General features: G+C 43.5%; 1 protein-coding gene and 1 pseudogene across 1 annotated transcript; one reads left to right on the top strand and one right to left on the bottom strand.

Moving 5' to 3' along the window:
- Positions 1-240: 240 nt before the first annotated feature.
- Positions 241-5,788, top strand: LOC124007514. The gene is made up of 3 exons (XM_046318150.1): positions 241-377; positions 3,064-3,201; positions 4,840-5,788. Exons 1-3 carry the CDS (start codon positions 375-377, stop codon positions 5,071-5,073), a joined length of 375 nt encoding a protein of 124 aa, XP_046174106.1. The 5' UTR covers positions 241-374; the 3' UTR covers positions 5,074-5,788.
- Positions 5,789-15,604: 9,816 nt separating this feature from the next.
- LOC124006664 lies at positions 15,605-21,678 on the bottom strand (annotated as a pseudogene).

Raw genomic sequence — 21,678 nt, 5'->3', positions numbered from 1 at the left:
ACACATTTTCATCAATAAACCTTGCCATTCAGACTATAAAGTGTAGGCTAAATGCGATAGCATTTGACAGTAATATAATTGATAAACTTCATTTTCCCCGGAGGTTCTTTCAAGCTGCAATAGAACACTACCTATGAAAGGTCAACCAGGGAGGGGTGTTTCCCTCCTCTTCCTTTAGTGACAAGGCAGGCCACATATAAAAGATGTTGTCAAAATAATGTGCAGAACAGTTCACTATCACGAACGAGGCTGGGTGAGTAAGTCACGAAGGCCTGCATGATCCCTCCTGACTAGAATGCGATTTCTACCGGAATTTGCACTGACTTAAAGAGAGGTTTTCCATTCTCGGGATAACAATAAAATCGTGCAGAAACATGGTAAGCTATTAACATTACAACATTAATCAAAAAAGGAAAAGTGACAATGTTTTATGTGACCTTCCAACTTATTTTCTCTTTGCCTTTGTTGACAGAATAATGTTCTGTGAAATTACATTTGAGATCAAAGAGGATGCATAGAGCCTAGTTTATATTTTGGCATAATATAGAACATTTAGATAACACCATTTACATGTGATAAATGCGTGTTTTAGGCTAAATGCTACTTTGACCATTCATCTGGGGGTGCATCTCAATAGTCTAAAGTGGGTTCCTCTCCTCACCCGTCCCTTCGCCTGTAGCCTAGTGAGTTCTAAGAACTCATCGGACAGGTAACATGAAATTCCACATGCTATCTTTGGCTTTATCCTACATTTGAGTTTTCAGACATTATGCAGATGATGGAGAGGAGACGGACAGCGGAAGCCACTTTAGCTTATTAACACACACCCCAGCATATGTCCTCGGCTACCTGGAAGCTGTTGATGACACATTACCAACACCACAAATGTAATCATAAGATTTACTTACTGTTAATTAAACACAGACAACATATTGACGATAATATTAACTTGAGTTCAGAACCAACACAGTTCAATCAAATGTAGAATTGATTTTACAAATACATAGATACCATACATTTGAAAGGGGTATTTTTTTATCCTAATATTTAGTTAAGTAAAAACATAAATAAATACCACACCACGCATTATTTTGCTGTAGTAAAATACATTTATAAAAATGACAGCTGAAGGGCCTCCCGAGTGACTCGTCGGTCTAAGGCACTGCGTCGCAGTTCTTGAGGCGTCACTACAGACCCAGGTTCATTCCCAGGCTGTGTCACAACCGGCCATGACCGTGAGTCCCATAGGGCGGTGCACAATTGACCCAGCATCGTCTGGGTTAGGGGAGGGTTTGGCCAGGGGGTGCTTTACTTGGCTCATCATGCTCTAGCGACTCTTTGTGGCCTACTGGGCCCCTGCAGTCATCAGTTGAATGGAGTTTCCTCTGACACATTGGTGCGTCTGGCTTCCGGGTTAAGTTGGCGGGTGTTAAGGAGCGCGGCTTGGCAGGTCATGTTTCGGAGGACACATGACTCGACCTTCGCCTCTGAGCCCGTTAGGGAGTCTCATCGGGGAGAAAAAGTAAAACAAATGAAATTGTTTGAAAGAAATTATGACAGCTGACACGCATGCACACTTTCACAGTCATCATATGCTAATACTACTCTGTTCTCTATTATTATTATCTATCCTGATGCCTAGCCACTTTACCCTGCCTTCATGTACATATCTACCTCTAATACCTTATTATTATCTATCCTGATGCCTAGTCACTTTACCCTGCCTTCATGTACATATCTACCTCTAATACCTTATTATTATCTATCCTGATGCCTAGTCACTTTACCCTGCCTTCATGTACATATCTACCTCGGATACCTTATTATTATCTATCCTGATTTCTAGTCACTTTACCCTGCCTTCATGTACATATCTACCTCTAATACCTTATTATTATCTATCCTGATGCCTAGTCACTTTACCCTGCCTTCATGTACATATCTACCTCGGATACCTTATTATTATCTATCCTGATGCCTAGTCACTTTACCCTGCCTTCATGTACATATCTATCTCTAATACCTTATTATTATCTATCCTGATGCCTAGTCACTTTACCCTGCCTTCATGTACATATCTACCTCGGATACCTTATTATTATCTATCCTGATGCCTAGTCACTTTACCCTGCCTTCATGGACATATTTACCTCAAACACGTTGTACCCATGCACATTGATCTGGTACTGGTATACAGCTTAATTCTTGTGTATTTTATTCCTTGTGCTACTGTTTTTGTTATTATTTGTTTTAAACTGCATCGTTGGAAAGGGCTCGTAAACAAGCATTTCACGGTAAAGTCTACACCCATTGTATTCGGCGCATGTGATAAATACAAATGTGATTTCTTTGGTTTACAGTTCTTCCTTTTTTTAGAGTGCAAAATTCCAACCTTGCCCACTGTAATCTTTTTTGTCAGAAACAAAAAAGTAGGGTGAATTTGCCCTTATAGATGCTGATCTGAGGTCAGTTTCTTGCATTTCACTCACTAATGGTAAAGGTTAGGATCGAGGGAGGGGAAGCTGATCTTAGATCTGTACCTAGGAGACATTTCACCCTGGTGCAAAACTCACATTCTATCACTTCTTCTGGCTGTCAAAGAGGTTTCCTTAAATCACAAGGCACATTTAAACTGTGTTAGCTATTCTATTCCAAGTGGTTACAGGTTTAGTGAGCTGTTCAACGTTTCTGAGGATGATATGAATGTCTTGATTCAGTTATGAGATTGTCCTGAAAAAAGGGTGACATTTACAAGCAGGAGGCATCCTTATGTTTACAATAAACATGCTGTGGTGGTGCGGTAAATGCACTATCCAGTTCATATGTGCTTCAACCCAGTTCACATGACTTTTCAACACAAAATACACAGGATGATGTTAAAAACAAGCGCTTGTGTCATACAGTTCTGTTAAATTGCAATGTTTTCAATATCATAACAATCCTGTGTGTTTTGTGCTGAAAACTCATATGAACTGGGTTGAACATGGATACCACATATTGCACTACAAAATAGTAAAAAAATAAAAATAAAGTTGTATTTATTTCATGCTCCATCTCTCTCAGCCTGAGAATAACAACCAGCAGCGCCAGGTTCAGGAGGAGGCAGAGGAGGTGAAGGTCATCATGATGGACAACATGGAGAAGACTGAGGAACGCAAGGAGAAACTGCAGGACCTTGACGAAAGGGCTGGGGAACTGAAGGTGAGACTGGGATTGCAAATTTGTTTTAGGCATACGCTTCCAATTCAGATCAATGTTTTAGGGTGAACTTTTTCACACAAAAGCTGTTCAGACCTCACTATGGCCTGCCGCTAACCCGAGGTCTTTTTTTGCTGTTTAAGATAGACAGTGGTGCTACATTACATTGTACATTACATTATATTACATACATTACATTGTACATTACATTACATTGTACATTACATTACATTGTACATTTCATTATATTACATACATTACATTGTACATTACATTACATTGTACATTACATTACACTGTACATTTCATTATATTACATACATTACATTGTACATTACATTACATTGTACATTACATTACATTGTACATTTCATTATATTACATACATTACATTGTACATTACATTACATTGTACATTACATTACATTGTACATTTCATTATATTACATACATTACATTGTACATTACATTATATTACATACATTACATTGTACATTACATTATATTACATACATTACATTGTACATTACATTACATTGTACATTACATTACATTGTACATTTCATTATATTACATACATTACATTGTACATTACATTACATTGTACATTACATTACATTGTACATTACATTATATTACATACATTACATTGTACATTACATTACATTGTACATTACATTACATTGTACATTTCATTCTATTACATACATTACATTGTACATTACATTATATTACATACATTACATTGTACATTTCATTATATTACATACATTACATTGTACATTACATTACATTGTACATTACATTACATTGTACATTACATTATATTACATACATTACATTGTACATTACATTACATTGTACATTACATTACATTGTACATTTCATTATATTACATACATTACATTGTACATTACATTACATTGTACATTACATTACATTGTACATTACATTATATTACATACATTACATTGTACATTACATTACATTGTACATTACATTACATTGTACATTTCATTATATTACATACATTACATTGTACATTACATTACATTGTACATTACATTACATTGTACATTACATTATATTACATACATTACATTGTACATTACATTACATTGTACATTACATTACATTGTACATTTCATTATATTACATACATTACATTGTACATTACATTACATTGTACATTACATTATATTACATACATTACATTGTACATTACATTACATTGTACATTACATTACATTGTACATTTCATTATATTACATACATTACATTGTACATTACATTACATTGTACATTACATTACATTGTACATTTCATTATATTACATACATAACATTGTACATTACATTACATTGTACATTACATTACATTGTACATTACATTATATTACATACATTACATTGTACATTACATTACATTGTACATTACATTACATTGTACATTACATTACATTGTACATTTCATTATATTACATACATTACATTGTACATTACATTACATTGTACATTACATTACATTGTACATTACATTACATTGTACATTTCATTATATTACATACATTACATTGTCATAACAGTGCATTTTGACTTTGGTACTTGATTGGGTGGTTTGTTTGTTTGTTTGTTTGTTTAGAGCAAGTCCTTCCACAAGACCGCAACGAAGGTGCAGAAGCAGATGAAATGTGACAACGTCAAGGCCTCCTGGAAGCTCATTGCTGTTGTTGGAGCCATGGCCGCGATTATCATTATAGTTGCCATCATTATGTGGGTCAACAAAAAATCGAGCCCTGAAATCACACATGAAAGAGTCATTACCCCAATGCATGAAAATGGCATTACACCAACAACCAATGGGCCTGGGATGTAGGCTAAACCAGGACCAATATGGCTGAAGAGGAAACAAATAGTGGACACTAATCGAAAGATACTACTATCGGTCAAAAGTCCCCCCCCCCCCAAGAAAATTCTGGAGTCGATGCTTTACTTGTCCTCATACACCTATAGGATACTCCTACTTATGCATCAGGGAAGCGATAATGTGTTAGGTGCAAAACTCAAATAATCCCATTATTCAGAATATTTTGTATTACTAATTTATTATGTATTACTGGACTTCTTGGGATACATTCTATTTCTATTTTCTTTATTCAACAAGGCAAGTCAGTTAAACTCAAATTCGTATTGTCAATGACGGCCTAGGAACAGTGGGTTAACTGCCTTGTTCAGGGGCAGAACGACCAACTTTTACCTTGTCAGCTCGGGGATTTGAGCCTTTCGGTTACTAGTCCAACTCGCTAACCGCTAGGCTACCTGCCACCCCACAATTAAGGTTAACCTGAATAACCTCACATATTCAATGGTACAATAAAGTTACCAAATAGTTATGTCCAGACATAAATGTGTTTTAAGATATTTTCTCTCGGTCATTCTGAAAGATTCCTTATCGGCTAGTTGAACAAACAAGAATTGCCATATATTAACATGCAACACAATTCTCTTTAAAAGAGACTAAAGTCCTCATAATAATGCATTTTGAAAAAATGTTACATTTGATTTATAGTCACATTAAATAATTGACAACAGCAATAATACTTTTTTTTGTTGCTGTAAGCTATGGAGTTGTCACCCTTTTGTCACTTTTAAAACAGTCGTCTGGAACTCCTCTATAGACAGCTGTCTTGTTCTTATAAAACAGTCAGCTGGAACTCCCCAATAGACAGCTGTCTTGTTCTTATAAAACAGCTGGAACTCCCCAATAGACAGCTGTCTTGTTCTTTTAAAACAGCTGGAACTCCCCAATAGACAGCTGTCTTGTTATTTTAAAACAGCTGGAACTCCCCAATAGACAGCTGTCTTGTTATTTTAAAACAGCTGGAACTCCCCAATAGACAGCTGTCTTGTTCTTTTAAAACAGCTGGAACTCCCCAATAGACAGCTGTCTTGTTCTTATAAAACAGCTGGAACTCCCCAATAGACAGCTGTCTTGTTCTTTTAAAACAGCTGGAACTCCCCAATAGACAGCTGTCTTGTTCTTTTAAAACAGCTGGAACTCCCCAATAGACAGCTGTCTTGTTCTTTTAAAACAGCTGGAACTCCCCTATAGACAGCTGTCTTGTTCTTATAAAACAGTCAGCTGGAACTCCCCAATAGACAGCTGTCTTGTTCTTATAAAACAGTCAGCTGGAACTCCCCAATAGACAGCTGTCTTGTTCTTTTAAAACAGCTGGAACTCCCCAATAGACAGCTGTCTTGTTCTTATAAAACAGTCAGCTGGAACTCCCCAATAGACAGCTGTCTTGTTCTTTTAAAACAGCTGGAACTCCCCAATAGACAGCTGTCTTGTTCTTTTAAAACAGCTGGAACTCCCCAATAGACAGCTGTTTTGTTCTTTGAACAGGTTAATGGAGTATAATAAAACACTTATTGATTTCACCTTGCATTTTAATCAAGTAAATTAAAGTTGATAAAAAAAATGTACATGAACCCTGATTGCTCAAGATTTCAGTGGAAATATGTTATTTTGACATTTTTACAAAATAATTAAAAATGAAAAGCTGAAATGTCAATAAGTATTCAACACCTTAATTATTTGTATTTACTATAGATTCCCATTAGTTCCTGTCAAGGCAGCAGCTACTCTTCCTGGGGTTTATTATGGATCCCCATTAGTTCCTGCCAAGGCAGCAGCTACTCTTCCTGGGGTTTATTATGGATCCCCATTAGTTCCTGCCAAGGCAGTAGCTACTCTTCCTGGGGTTTATTATGGATCCCCATTAGTTCCTGCCAAGGCAGCAGCTACTCTTCCTGGGGTTTATTATGGATCCCCATTAGTTATTATACAATTTAAAAAACATTACAATACATTCATTACAGAATTCATAACACATTAAGTGTGTGCCGTTAGACCCATACTCCACCAACACATATCTACAACACAACATGCATGTGTACGTGTGTGTATATTGTGTATGTTATCATATGTGTGTGTGCGTGTGTCTGTGTCAATGTTTGTGTTGCTTCACAGTCCCCACTGTTCCATAGGATGTATTGTTTATCTGTTTTTGAAATCTGATTCTACTGCTTGCATCAGTTACCTGATGTGGAATAGCTCTATGTAGTCATGGCTCTATGTAGTACTGTAGTCTGTTCTGGACATGGGGACTGTGCATAGACCTCTGGTGGCATGTCTTGTGGGGTATGTATGGCTGTCTGAGCTGTGTGCTAGTTGTTTATACAGACAGCTCGGTGCCTTCAACACGTCAATACCGCTCACAAATACAAGTAGTGATGAAGTCAATATCTCCTCTACTTTAATGCTCTCTGTGTACATCCAAGGGCCAGCCGTGCTGCCCTGTTCTGAACCAGCCGTGCTGCCCTGTTCTGAGCCAGCCGTGCTGCCCTGTTCTGAGCCAGCCGTGCTGCCCTGTTCTCAGCCAGCCGTACTGCCCTGTTCTGAGCCAGCCGTGCTGCCCTGTTCTGAGCCAGCCGTGCTGCCCTGTTCTGAGCCAGCCGTGCTGCCCTGTTCTGAGCCAGCCGTGCTGCCCTGTTCTGAGCCAGCCGTGCTGCCCTGTTCTGAGCCAGCCGTGCTGCCCTGTTCTGAGCCAGCCATGCTGCCCTGTTCTCAGCCAATTGCAATTTGGCAAAGTCCCTCTTTGTGGCACCTGACCACACAACTGAAGAGTGGTCCAGGTGCGACAAAACTAGAGCCTGTAGGACCTGCCTTGTATTCCTTGCCACCCATTCTGAAACTAACTGCAGCTCTGTGTTAAGTGTTGCAGTCATTTCAGTTGCTGTGGTAGCTGACGTGTATAGCGTTGAGCCATCCGCATACATAGACACACTGGTTTGAAGAGGGCACGCCAAAACCTATTCCCCTCAGGAGACTGAAAAGATTTGGCATGGGTCCTCAAATCCTCAAAAGGTTCTACAGCTGCACCATCGAGAGCAGTTCAGACCGCTCTAATGATGTGCTTACTTGTTGTCCCACTGAGTTTGGAGATTCCTGGGTATTTCGACTAGTAATCCACACATAGTACCTATTCTGTGTCGCTGTAATGGAAGAGGTCCACTCCAACTTTGGCCCAGCTCTCTCTGGGACTGGATGAGACATGAGCGGCTCTCTTTGGTTGTTGTTTTTGTGTTTGTAGCAGACTGCACATTTTGGCCACAACAGAACATCGCTTGCTCGCTCCTTACATTTTACAATTCCCATGTGTGCTTTGTGGATTTTTTCCATAATTTCTTCTCAAATTTTCCGAGGAGTGACACGTTTTGAACTTTTGAACAGCAGTCTATGAGAGCATGTTAAGTTCTCTCTGAAGGTCCAGTAGTGCTGTATTATCTTTGCAACTTTCCCACTCGTGTCTGGCCATCCTTTTTTAACTGTTACTGTGACCAGTCTTAACTCTTCACCTTCATCACCTGTTGAAGTTTTGAATTGCTGCACTTTCTCTTCTGAAACAGGAAGTTGATGAGCGATGTAGTTTACATCCAGTTCACCATCCAGCAATTTCACTCTCTGTTCCTTCAGGGATGCCCAGCTCAGCGATGTGTTTCCCGTTTCCTGGTTTGTATGTCACATGTAGACTATCTCTGCAGTCTCATCACCATTCTCTGCAGTCTGGCTGATGCTTTCTGGAGCAACTTCTTGAAGATCGTTTCCAAGGGCTTGTGGTCTGACGCCACCCGGATCTGTTTTCCCTACAGGTATTAATGAAACTTCTCGCAGCCGTACTCTATCGCCAGTAGCTGTTTTTCAATTTGTTTTTCAAATCTCTTTTGACAGCCTGTGAGGGATCCTGGCCTGCATGCGAATGGCTGACCATCGTGCAGGATCACAGCTCCCAAGCCTTCGGAGCTTGTATCCCCAGATAGTGTCACAGTTTTTCCCCACGTCATAGTACTTTTAACACTGGCACATTGCTGACAAGTGCTTTCAATCGTTTGAAGCTCTGTTCCTGTGAAGACTCCTAGTGCCACTGAATGACTCCTTCCAGCAGTTGTCTCAGTGGTGCGCTGACATCTGAGAGATTTGCGATGAACTTTGCGAGATACTGCAACATTTCCCATGAACCTCTGAAGCGCTGCTTTGTCCTCTGCCTCTGGCATTTATTGTATTGCTCAGACAAGAATGTCATCCATGGTGTTGACGACACCTTCCAGACCTTCCAGATGCTTGGCGAGGCACCTCCCGGAACACCTCCGCAGCAGACGCAAATTCCGAACGGCAGTCTCTTCATTGAATACCTCCCAAATGGCGTATTGAGCGTGCCGAGTCGGGAGCTCTCTTCATGTAGTTGGATGTGCCAGAATCCTTGGTTTGCATCGACTACTGAAAACACCTTGGCGTTGGGCATTTCAGCAACTACCTCTTCAAATGGTACATAAAGGATAATGTTCTCTCTTGACGGCTCTGTGGGTCCTGTGGGTCCATGCATACCCATATGTTTTTGGGGGCATCACTATTGTCACAAAGCTGTTTACCCATTCAGTAGGCTCGGTTTGCCTGACGATGACATCCATGGTTTCCATGTGGTTCAGTTCCTTTTGAAGTTTTTCTTTTAGTGCTACAGGCACTTTTCTGGGTGAGTGAACCCCTGGTGTGACTTCTGGGTCTATTTATGTATGATGAACTCCCGGAACACATCCAAGTCACTCAAAAGATCAATCTCTGTCCTTTGTTCTAGCTGGAATATTCTCTATACTAAGCCCATTTGTAGGCAAGCTGATCTTCCAAGTATTGCAGGTGCATGTTGTTCTATCACTTGAAGTTCCAGTTCAAACACTCTCTTTGCATCAACATTTGAGCGTTTTCTTGCTTTTTGGCTCCACCTGGTGGCCAGAATACGTCATTAGCGTGCAGTTGGATTTTTGCATGGAATCGCCCTTCCCTTTCACTTTCAGCGTTTTCAAGTCTCTCACCGACAAGACGTTACACGCAGCTCCTGTATCCAACTTAACAGTAATTTGTGGCTGTTTATTTTCAGTGTTTCTGTCCACTGCTCTTTCTCAGTATTTTTCTCATTGACATTCACTAGCTAAACTACACATTGTCCTTCACTCTGTTTCACTTCAGTTGACATACAGCAAGTAGCTGATACGCACTAGCTCAGCACCGGGGTTAAAAACTCTAGTTTAGTTTCATGGCAAGTCAAAAAGCAGTAAACTAGCCATAAACCTACTGCCATCTTTGACCTGCTGCTATGTTTTGAGAGAAGAGTTGAGCTGTTCAGTGCAGCTGCATGGATGTGCTCTCAGCCGTACCTCAGTGCTCTCAGCCAGTAGGGCAAATAGCCTTCACATCATATCTGAGCTACCTGCATGGTCCTAAAACCAGCCTGATAATCCACTAAACTGCATAAATTAATAATTTTTAGTAGCCTATTTTAGTGTTGGTGTTGAGCTAGGGTATGGTGACTGCATTTAGAGAGTTGGGCCAATGAACTAACATGACAATTCAACATTCTATGGCAGCCATGTTAGCTCTGCATTAACATGACATGGGGAATATTAAAACAAATGATATAAAACTGAATATGATATAAAATGATTTAAAAAATGATATAAAACGGATATAAAATGATATAAAACTGAATGATCATTATGTTGCATTTACATGACACTACAACATTATATGGCAGTCTTGAGGTATTGCTCGCCTGAGGTAGAGTACCTTATGATAAGCTGTAGACCACACTATCTACCAAGAGAGTTCTCATCTATATTATTCGCAACCATCTATTTACCACCACAGACCAATGCTGGCACTAAGACCGCACTCAACCAACTCTATAAGGCCATAAGCAAACAAGAAAATGCTCATCTAGAAGCGGCTCTCCTAGTGGCCGGGGACTTTAATGCAGGCAAACTTAAATCAGTTTTACCTCATTTTTACCAGCAAGCCACGTGCAAACAGAGGGAAAAAACTCGAGACCACCTTTACTCCACACACAGAGATGCATATAAAGTTCTCCCCCACCCTCCATTGGGCAAATAATAATAAATATAATATATGCCATTTAGCAGACGCTTTTATCCAAAGCGACTTACAGTCATGTGTGCTAAATGACTTAAATATAATGTAAATGTAATGTAATGTGCATACATCTGACCATAATTTTATCTTCCTGATTCCTACTTACAAGCAAAAACTAAAGCAGGAAGTACCAGTGACTCACTCAATATGGAAGTGGTTAGATGACCCGGATGCTACGCTACAGGACTGTTTTGCTAGCACAGACTATGTTCCGGGATTCATCCAATGGCATTGAGGAGTATACCACCTCAGTCATCGGCTTCATCAATGAGTACATCGACGATGTCATCCCCACAGTGACCATACATATCCCAACCAGAAGGCATGGATTACAGGCAACATCCGCATTGAGCTAAAGTCTAGAGCTGCTGCTTTCAAGGAGCGGCACACTAATCTGGACTCTTATAAGAAATCTATGACCTCAGACGAAACAATAAACAGGCAAAGCGTCAATACAGGATTAAGATTGAATCCCACTACACCGGCTCTGACGCTCGTCAGATGTGGCAGGGCTTGAAAACTATTACGGACTACAAAGGGAAATCCAGACACGAGCTGCCCAGTGACGCGAGCCTACTGCTTCAAGGCAAGCAACACTGAAGCACGCACAAGAGCACCAGCTGTTCTGGAGGACTGTGTGATAACGCTTTCGTTAGCCGATGTGAGTAAGACCTTTAAACAGGTCAACATTCACAAAGCCGCAGGGCCAGACGAATTACCAGGACGTGTACTCAAAGCATGCGCTGACCAACTGGCAAGTGTCTTCACTGACATGTTCAACCTCTCCCTGACCCAAGTATGTATTACCTACATGTTTCAAGCAGACCACCATAGTCCAAGAAAGCCAAGGGAACCTGCCTAAATGATTACCGCCCCGTAGCACTCACGTATGTAGCCATGAAGTGCTTTGAAAGGCTGGTCATGGCTCACATCAACAGCATCCTCCCGGATACCCTAGACCCACTTCAATTCACATACCGCCCCAACAGATGCACAAATGACGCAATCTCAATCACACTCCACACTGCCCTTTCCCACCTGGACAAAGAGAACACTGGTCTCTCTTGGAAAAGAGAAAAAACCTGTATAAATAAAGGTAAAATAAAATAAAAAATAAAAAATGTGAGCATGCTGTTCATTGACTACAGCTCAGCGTTCAACACCATAGTCCCCACGAAGCTCATTACTATGCTAAGGACCCTGGGACTAAACACCTCCCTCTCAACACAGGGGTCCCTCAGGGGTGTATACTTAGTCCACTCCTGTACTCCTTGTTCACCCAAGACTGCGTGGCCCAACACGACTCCAACACCATCATTAAGTTTGCTGACAACACAACCGTGGTAGGCTTGATCCCCGACAACGATGAGGCAGCCTATTGGGAGAAGGTCAGAGAACTGGCAGTGTGGTGCCAGGACAACAACCTCTCCCTCAATGTGAGCAAGACAAAGGAGCTGATCAAGGACTACAGGAAAAGGCGGGCCGAACAGGCCCCCATTAACATCGACGGGGCTGTAGTGAAGCAGGTCGAGTTTCAAGTTCCTTGGTGTCCACATCACCAACGAACTATCATGGTACAAAGACACCAAGACAGTTGTGAAGAGGGCACGACAAAACATTTCCCCCTCAGGAGACTGAAAAGATTTGGCATGGGTCCACAGATCCTCAAAAAGTTCTACAGCTGCACCACCGAGAGCATCCTGACGGCGGTGTCAGAGGAAAGCCTATAAAATTGTCAGAGACTCCAGTCACCCAAGTCATAGACTGTTTTCTCTGCTACCGCACAGCAAGTGGTACCGGAGTGCCAAGTCTAGGACCAAAAGGCTCCTTAACAGCTTCTACCCTCAAGCCATAAGACTGCTGAACCTTTAATCAAATGGCCACCGGACTATTTACATTGCCCCTTCTCCTCAATTTGTTTTGTACACTGTTGCTACTCGATGTTTATTATCTATGCATAGTCACTTCACCCCTACTTCAATTACCTCAACTAACCTGTCTTTCCGCACACTGACTCGGTACCGGTACCCCCTGTATATAACCTCCACATTGACTCAATACCAGCACTCCCTGTATAAAGCCTCATTATTGTTATTTTATTGTGTTGCTTTTTATAATTTTTTACTCTAGTTTATTTGGTAAATATTTTCTAAACTCTTCTTGAACTGCACTGTTGGTTCAGGGCTTGTAAGTAAGCATTTCACGGTAAGATCTACGCTTGTTGTATTTGGTGCATGTGACAAATAAAGTTTGATTTAATTTGGCAGCATGGTTAGCTATTCATTAACATTGCAGTTAGAATTAGAACATTTTTCAACTTCTAAAAGTTGGCCCAACTCTAAGTATATGGCTCTGGAACACGGTAGCTACTTTGGTGGGCGAAAAGCGCTTTCTCAATCAAATTTGAGGTTATACTTTACACTACAGTGCCCCTCAAGCAGTGGAGGCTGGTGGGAGGAGCTATAGGAGGACAGGCTCATTGTAATGGCTGGAAGTGAATCATTGGAAGGGAGTCAGAAGTGGTTTCCATATGTTTGAGCCATTTGACACCATTCCATTCATTCCATTCCAGTGAGCCTTTTCATACTGTAGCAGCTCCCACCAGCCTCCAATGCCCTCAAGTATTGTCCTTTCTGATTGTTACGCTATACTTACCATGTACTTTAGATTAGAGTCAGGGCTCCCTCAGCGGGTTCGGTTAACAAGGTTTGGTAACAACCGGATGGATCCGGTTTTCAGGGGAAATGGAAAGAGAGCCTGTGACGCGACATCCACTTCAGGACGTTATCAAGGCTACGCTCAACCTTATCTCCTCCTCCACATTTACTGGATTGGTTGAACAGTGCAGAAGAGAACCTCCCGACAGTTCTTTTTTCTCTCACCAGGACCAGAAATAGATAAACGGGGCTCAGGCGCTCCGTGATTGGTCGTAATATTTCACCATCTATCATTACATCATTTGTTTTTAAAAACGGTCTTTAATTCATCATTTGCGACATACATTACATGTAAACATAATGGTACTTATGGAACCACGGTGACAGTCCACTGGAATCTACGCACAAGGCTGGACATTGCTACAGTCTCTCCCTGGCAGGTTGGTTTAGCACAGGATTCCTCAAATCAGTCCTGGGACCCACTGCAAACAGGTCCTCACATTAATCAGCTACTCCCATTAACAAGACTCAGTAGAATGGTGACAAGGTAGGTATTTGAAATGTTCTCACTCTTTAGGATGTGTCATGTGTCAGGCGTCAAGTTTTATTTTTTAATATACAGTGCATTCATAAAATATTCAGACTTTTTCCACATTTTGTTATGTTATGGTCTTATTCTGAAATGGATATAATATAATTGCCCCCCCCCCCCCGTTATCAATCTACATACAATACTCCATAATAACAAAGCAAAAAATCTGAAATATCTCACTTAAGTAAGTATTTAGACCCTTTACTCAGTACTTTGCTGAAGCACCTTTGTCAGCAATTACAGCGTCAAGTCTTCTTGGGTATGACACTACAAGCTTAGCACACCTGTATTTGGGGAGTTTCTCCCATTCTTCTCTGAAGATCCTCTCCAGCTCTGTCAGGTTGGATGGGGAGCGTCTCTGCACAGCTATTTTCAGGTCTCCAGAGATGTTCGATTGGAGAGTTTGTGCTCTGGCTGGGCCACTCAAAGACATTCAGAGAATTTTCCCAAAACCACTCCTGCGTTGTCTTGGCTGTGTGCTTAGGGTCATTGTCCTGTTGGAAGGTGAACCATCGCCCCAGTCTGAGTGCTCTGGAGTAGGTTCTCTCCCTGTACTTCACTCCGTTTATCTTTCCCTCGATCCTATCCTAGTCTCCCAGTCCCTGCCGCTGAAAAACATCCCCACAGCATGATGCTGCCACCACCATGCTTCACCGTAGGAATGGTATTGGCCAGATGATGAATGGTGCCTGGTTTCCTCCAGACGTGACGCTTGGCATTCAGGCCAAAGAGTTTCATCTTGGTTTCATCCGACCAGAGACTCTTGTTTCTCATGGTCTGAGAGTCCTTTAGGTGCCTTTTGGCAAACTCCAAGCGGGCTGTGGTGTGCATTTTGCTGAGGAGTGGCTTCGTTTGGCCAGTTGTACCATCTCCAGAGAGGAACTCTGGAGCTCTGTTAGAGTGACCATCGGGTTCTTGGTGACCTTGGTTTTTGCTCTGACATCCACTGTCAATAAAATAAAGTATTTCTGTTTTTTATTTTTAATAAATGTGCAAACATTTCTGAAAACCTGTTTTTGCTTTGTCAGTGTGGGGTATTGTGTGTAGATTGATGGGAGACAAATGTAATTTAATAATTTTAGAATAAGGCTGTATTGTAACAAAATGTGAAAAATAGAAAAGGATCTGAATATTTTCTGTAGGTGTTTTTCAATGCCTTTAAGTTAGCAGATATAGGTTCCACTCATGTGGAGGATCAATATCGAGAAACTGGTTTATCAGACACTGCTGGATCTCAGTGGCCAAACATCCCATCAAAGTCTCCCAGCTACTTGATCTGCTCTGTCTGTATGGAGTGTCTCCTCAGCAGCATCCTCCTGGTCCTCAGGTCTCTGGGGAGGCCGGAGGGAGCTGAGGGGAGGAGGGGCCTCAGGCCTGCTACCTCCCGGCAGACAGCCCTACTGCTGGGACTGCTGCCCAGGACACAGGGACTGGGGTTGGCGACTCCAACGATGTGAGGGATAGGGGTGTGGTGGTGAGAGTTCAGGGGTGGCAGGCTCCCTGGGCGGGTCTGAGGGATGTGGCCCAGGAGGAGGGCCCCTGTGCCCTGACGCTCCAGCCCAGAGAGGGCTCTCTTGGTCAGGTTTGGGGCCACCAGTGATTCCCTGGAGGTCAGAAGGGTGGAGGAGCGGGAAGTGGCCTGTCTCCTGCTATCCAGCGGGGTTCGGCCCTCCTCGGGGAAGCCCCCGGTAGGCACAGCCAGCTGTGGGTCAGAGTTGTAGTGGTCGGCACCCAGGTGGCGTCTCTGGATGATGCTGCGCAGGCTGGACATAGGAAGGGGGAGGGGGCAGCCGCGGAGTCTGGTACCAGTGGAGAAAGATGGGTTTGGGGGACCTTGGCCTGCGCCGATGCTGTATGAGTGGAGGTTTGGGTTGGAGGCAGAGTGTGGCGAAGAGAGGCCGGCAAAGGACAACTTACGCACCAACAGCCCCTCTTCCTCCTCCCTCTGATCCCTTTCCCCTACCTCTTCCTCATTCAACCTCCCCTCAGACTTGCTAAAGCTAATAACATTAGAAGTGTTGTTATCCAGGTCAGTACTGCAGTTGTACCAGATAGGGGCGCTGTTGTCGTAGTTGTTCCAGCCCAACCTGCTGGTCATGAGGGAGAGTTCCTCCTCTGGGCTGATGTCTGGGAGGTCATCTGAGGACGAGGGAGCAGCGACAGGTTGCAGGGCCAGTAGAGAGGCAGGAATCCTCAGCCAGGGCTCTGAGTTCAGCCTCTGGAGGGGCTGCATCAGCCTTTCCACCCTGCTCTGCTCCAGAACGGGAGCATGTGACTGGGGGTCAGGCTGGGAGCTGACTGTCTCACACCCAGAACACTGGTCTTCCTTAAAGTTAAAGACTTGGTGAGGAGGATGAGAGGAGGTGCACTGAGGGGAGGTGAGGAGCTGGATCTCAGAGGGTGAGGCGCAAGGAGGAGCAGCCGTCAGGTGCAGCCCTCCCCCCTGGTCGAGGGGGGTGAGAGGGGGCACGTTGAGGTACTGTTTGGTCCTGGACGTCCCACAGGGGAGTGTGTTGGTGGTAATGATGATCACTTCCTTCCCTCGGGCCTTGCAGGTGTCCAGCAGCACCTTCAGAGCCTCCTTGTCGCCGGCCGTGACCGAGTGGACCAGCGCTGAGCTCCCAGAATGGTCTTCCAGGCCCGGGTCCGCTCCACTGGCCAGGAGCAGGGACACCACCCCGGCCCCAGCCTTCTCCAGGCAGGCATGCATCAGGGCTGAGCGGCCCGCCTTGTCCTGGATGTTGGGGTCGGCTCCGCTCTCCAGCAGGTACTGGACCATGCGGGTGCGGCTGGCACTCTGCCGGTCGGCGTGCCGCGTCTTACAGGCCACCATCAGGGCCGTCTGGCCACGCCCGTCGCTCTCGTTGATGTAGGCTCCACCCTCCAAAAGGAGACGTGTAAGGCGCAGGCGGCAGAGGAACACGGCCTGGAGGAGGGGGTTTCCCGGCTCGGGAGGGTCCCCTGTCGCACCTTCCTCCCCCTCCATGATCTCTCGCTCTCTGGCTTGGGGAGTCAACCTGCACAGGTAGGTCTGGATCTCAGGCACTCAGACAGAGCAGTGGTCTGTGGAGATGAGAGAGAAGGAATGGTCTGTTTGGTTTCATTAGAGTTTACATCACCAACCCTTGGTTCTGGGTGCAACAGCCATGATTCAACTGATTTAGGTCTTTCGGTTGATTGGTCATTAAGTGAGGTGGGAGAAAAGGGAAGAAGACCGGCATCAGATCATGTAAACATCAACAGCGCTGGAAAACATACTTACCAATCAAAAAAGTAGACAGTGTTATGAGTGCAACATGTAATCGGTGGTCTCCCACTGGGCAAAGACTGGCTGAATCAACATTGTTTCCACGGCATCTCAACAAACTAATGAAACGTGATGACGTTGAATCAACGTTGAAAACCGATTGGATTTGTCAAAAGTCATCGTCTTTTCTTTTTTTTACCCAACTTTTAACTTAAATACAATGACATTTGTTGTTGATCTCAAATTGAATTCACATTTAGTTGACAACTCGACCAAAACGAATGAAAACTAGACGAAATGACATCTGTGCCCATTGCTTGTCTGGTTATGTATCCAAATCATTCAAGTCTTTAACCACAATCCAAAACCTCCCAATGTATTAGCTGCTCATGTCAGAACAGTTTACTGTTTAAAACCCCAGATGGATAAGATGCGGAGGCCTTGGGCTAATTGTCTTCCAACCTGGACAGATAGGATCCTTTGAAGCGACAGCTTCTTTTCATGGGGAGCCTATTCAGCTCTGCGCCCGTCCTCTCCAGCCTCAGCCAGAGGCAGCTGGTTTCTATAGGCCATTGTGCTACTCGTCCTTGCCTTTTCCGAGGGTCTGAAGGATGGCAGTGAGACATGTTTTTTCGAGGGAGAAAACTGTGCATTGTGGGAGAACCTTCATTTCATTTCATTTGAACTGAAAATAAATAAATAAATAGATGATTCTGTTTTTTTTTTAAGTAAAAAAATACCAATTAAGTACGGCAAGAATGAGAGGTTGATGAGGGGATAGATCTGGATAATTTAGTTATTGTTTTATGATATTGACATTCCAAAATATGTGTGTGTCTGTGTGTGTCTCTTGTCATTACTTCTCTCTCGCTCTCTCTGGCCATGAGTCTGTGCCGGCCATAGAGAAGTGGTAATCACTATTTCCTATGCAGAATGGATGACAAGCAGCATGGAGGAGACTCAGGCTCAGTGTCGTGTGTGGGTGTCAGGAGAGGAGAGGAGGGGAAGTGGTAATCACTATTTTCTATGCAGAATGGATGACAAGCAGCATGGAGGAGACTCAGGCTCAGTGTCGTGTGTGGGTGTCAGGAGAGGAGAGGAGGGGAAGTGGTAATCACTATTTCCTATGCAGAATGGATGACAAGCAGCATGGAGGAGACTCAGGCTCAGTGTCGTGTGTGGGTGTCAGGAGAGGAGAGGAGGGGAAGTGGTAATCACTATTTCCTATGCAGAATGGATGACAAGCAGCATGGAGCAGACTCAGGCTCAGTGTCGTGTGTGGGCGTCAGGAGAGGAGAGGAGGGGAAGTGGTAATCACTATTTCCTATGCAGAATGGATGACAAGCAGCATGGAGGAGACTCAGGCTCAGTGTTGTGTGTGGGCGTCAGGAGAGGAGAGGAGGGGAAGTGGTAATCACTATTTCCTATGCAGAATGGATGACAAGCAGCATGGAGGAGACTCAGGCACAGTGTCGTGTGGGCGTCAGGAGAGGAGAGGAGGGGAAGGCACCTTTGTCTAATTTCTGGGCACACAGAGATGTGATTCACACAGTGTACAAAACATTAGGAACACCTGCTCTTTCTGTTTCCGTATAGATGAAGGGGAGGAGACAGGGAGGAGACAGGGAGGAGACAGGGAGGAGACAGGGAGGAGACAGGGAGGAGACAGGGAGGAGACATGGATTGTTTATGTGTGCCATTCAGAGGGTGAATGGGCAAGACAAAAGATTTAAATGCCTTTGAACGGGGTGTGGTAGGTGCCAGGCACAAGGTCTGAGTGTGTAAAGACCTGCAACACTACTGGGGTTTTCAAGCTTAACAGTTTCACATCTGTATCAAGAATGGTCCATCACCCAAAGGATATCCAGCCAACTTGACAACTGTGGGAAGCATTGGAGTCAACGTGGGCCAGCCTCCCTGTGGAACGCTTTCTGCACCTTGTAGTCCGTGTACCAACAAATTTAGGCTGTTCTGAGGGCAAAAAGGGGTGCCCTCACCCCTTTTAGGATGCTGGTCCTCATGTTTTTGACACTCTGTGTACAGTGGCTGCGGAAAGTATTCAAACCCCTTGACTTTTTCCACTTTTTTTTGTTTTGTTACAGCCGTATTCTAAAATTGAGGAAATATTAAACAGGGAAAACACTAAAAAAAAAGTCAAATGATCATTTTACAAAGATCACTATTTTCCAAAGGCAAGTTGAAGTCGCTGCCGAAATATATGCAGTTAAGTATTGACATAATGAAGTTCTATTTCTCCTCTGAGATGGGTGATGGCTGCTGATGACTTTCATCTGTTGTTCATGATATTAGCAAATAGTGTGTGTGGGTGTTCAAATCAGACACAGCGTTGTTTTACCACATTGTCCGGCGCACTATGTTCTTACTGGAGTTGAATAGCAATATGTTTCATTAGAACATGCTGTTCAGCACACTGCATGTGTTTTTATAACACATGTTGCGATTAGCAGTGCTCCGGTTTCCATGGAGTTGTGCAGCTCCGTGACTGTTCTGGGGACTCCTTGGCCTGCAAGGTTGGGGTCAGTTTGAATTGAAGGCAGTCAATTCAGGAAGTGATTTTTATGAAATATTCTAAAATGTTGAGACTTTTGAAATACATTTCTTCTACTCCTCAGTTTATTGAGAAGTCATTGAAAATAGATGCTGTTTTTTTTATTTATTTTGAACGGTTATTTAAGTTGACTTCCAAAATTGGACTTCAATTCAAATGGACCCCAGCCCTGTTGACCTGTGTGTGTGTGTGTGTGTGTGTGTGTGTGTGTGTGTGTGTGTGTGTGTGTGTGTGTGTGTGTGTGTGTGTGTGTGTGCTTGCAAGCCTGTGAGTGTCTTCCACTCATCCGTGTGTGTGTGTGTGTGTGTGTGTGTGTGTGTGTGTGTGTGTGTGTGTGTGTGTGTGTGCAAGCCTGTGAGTGTCTTCCACTCTCCGTGTGTATGTGTGTGTGTGTGTGTGTGTGACAGCAGAGTAATGTCACGCTCCACCCCTCCGTAGGGGATTCAGTGGGAAGATCCACTCCAGAGTGAAGAGGCCAGCTCTAATGTTAGAAGAACGCACCAAACAGTTTGTGTGTGTGTGTGTGTGTGTGTGTGTGTGTGTGTGTGTGTGTGTGTGTGTGTGTGTGTGTGTGTGTGTGTGTGTGTGTGTGTGTGTGTGTGTGTGTGTGTGTGTGTGTGTGTGTGTGTGTGTGTGTGTGTGTGTGTGTGTGTGTGTGTGGTAAAGAGGGCCCTAGAGCCCACTCACGCTGTTCTCCCTAACCAAACTCGAAAGGCATAGCATTCAGAGCCACTGAGAGAATCGCTCACTAGCCTGGTTGCTAGTCTTTTCTGCTTATAGCCTACTGCTTTGTAGTTGTCATGATTGGCGCAACACAACAAATCAATTGGCAACAACATGCAGATCAGTACCCAGGGTTTCACTCCATTCTCCACCAGTGGATGATGGTCACTACCATACAGCGGTAGTTGTTTTACATGTTATGCAGTTGCCGTTTACAGCTGTAAATATATACATGTAATTGTACCGTGGTTTATCCAAGGACAAAACGAGATGTACAACACAAGGGCAACTCAATGGGAAGCTGGATATTTTCATCTCAAGTCGTCATCGAGATTCTAATTATTGTGTGCGACTCAAAAACAATTGCCTGAATTATTCGGAGCAGTAACATTGTGCTCGTGACAAGTTATTGTTACTTACCAGTCTACCGGCAGCAGGCAGCAGCGCTCCTTGACACTTCGTGCACACTGTGGAAATCTTGCAGGAACTATCCAGTTTGTGAGAGGAGGACAGTGCTGTGTGTATGACTGTGTACCTGGAAATGCGTGAGAAGATAGTTAGGAGGATGTGTGTGTGTGCCTCCTTTCTTTTTTTCTTTGTGCGAGTGTGTGTAAGTGATTGAGTGAGTGTGTGAGTGAGTGAGAAAAAC

This window comes from Oncorhynchus gorbuscha, linkage group LG20 (assembly GCF_021184085.1).
Source record: "Oncorhynchus gorbuscha isolate QuinsamMale2020 ecotype Even-year linkage group LG20, OgorEven_v1.0, whole genome shotgun sequence".
Classification (NCBI taxonomy): Eukaryota; Metazoa; Chordata; class Actinopteri; order Salmoniformes; family Salmonidae; genus Oncorhynchus; species Oncorhynchus gorbuscha.
This window is presented reverse-complemented; position numbering and strand designations above follow the sequence as displayed.

Bases quoted from the DNA above. Each gene is read 5' to 3' on its own strand.
- LOC124007514 (XM_046318150.1), top strand. The intron at 3,202-4,839 runs GTGAGACTGGGA...TTGTTTGTTTAG, and splicing joins AAAGGGCTGGGGAACTGAAG to AGCAAGTCCTTCCACAAGAC.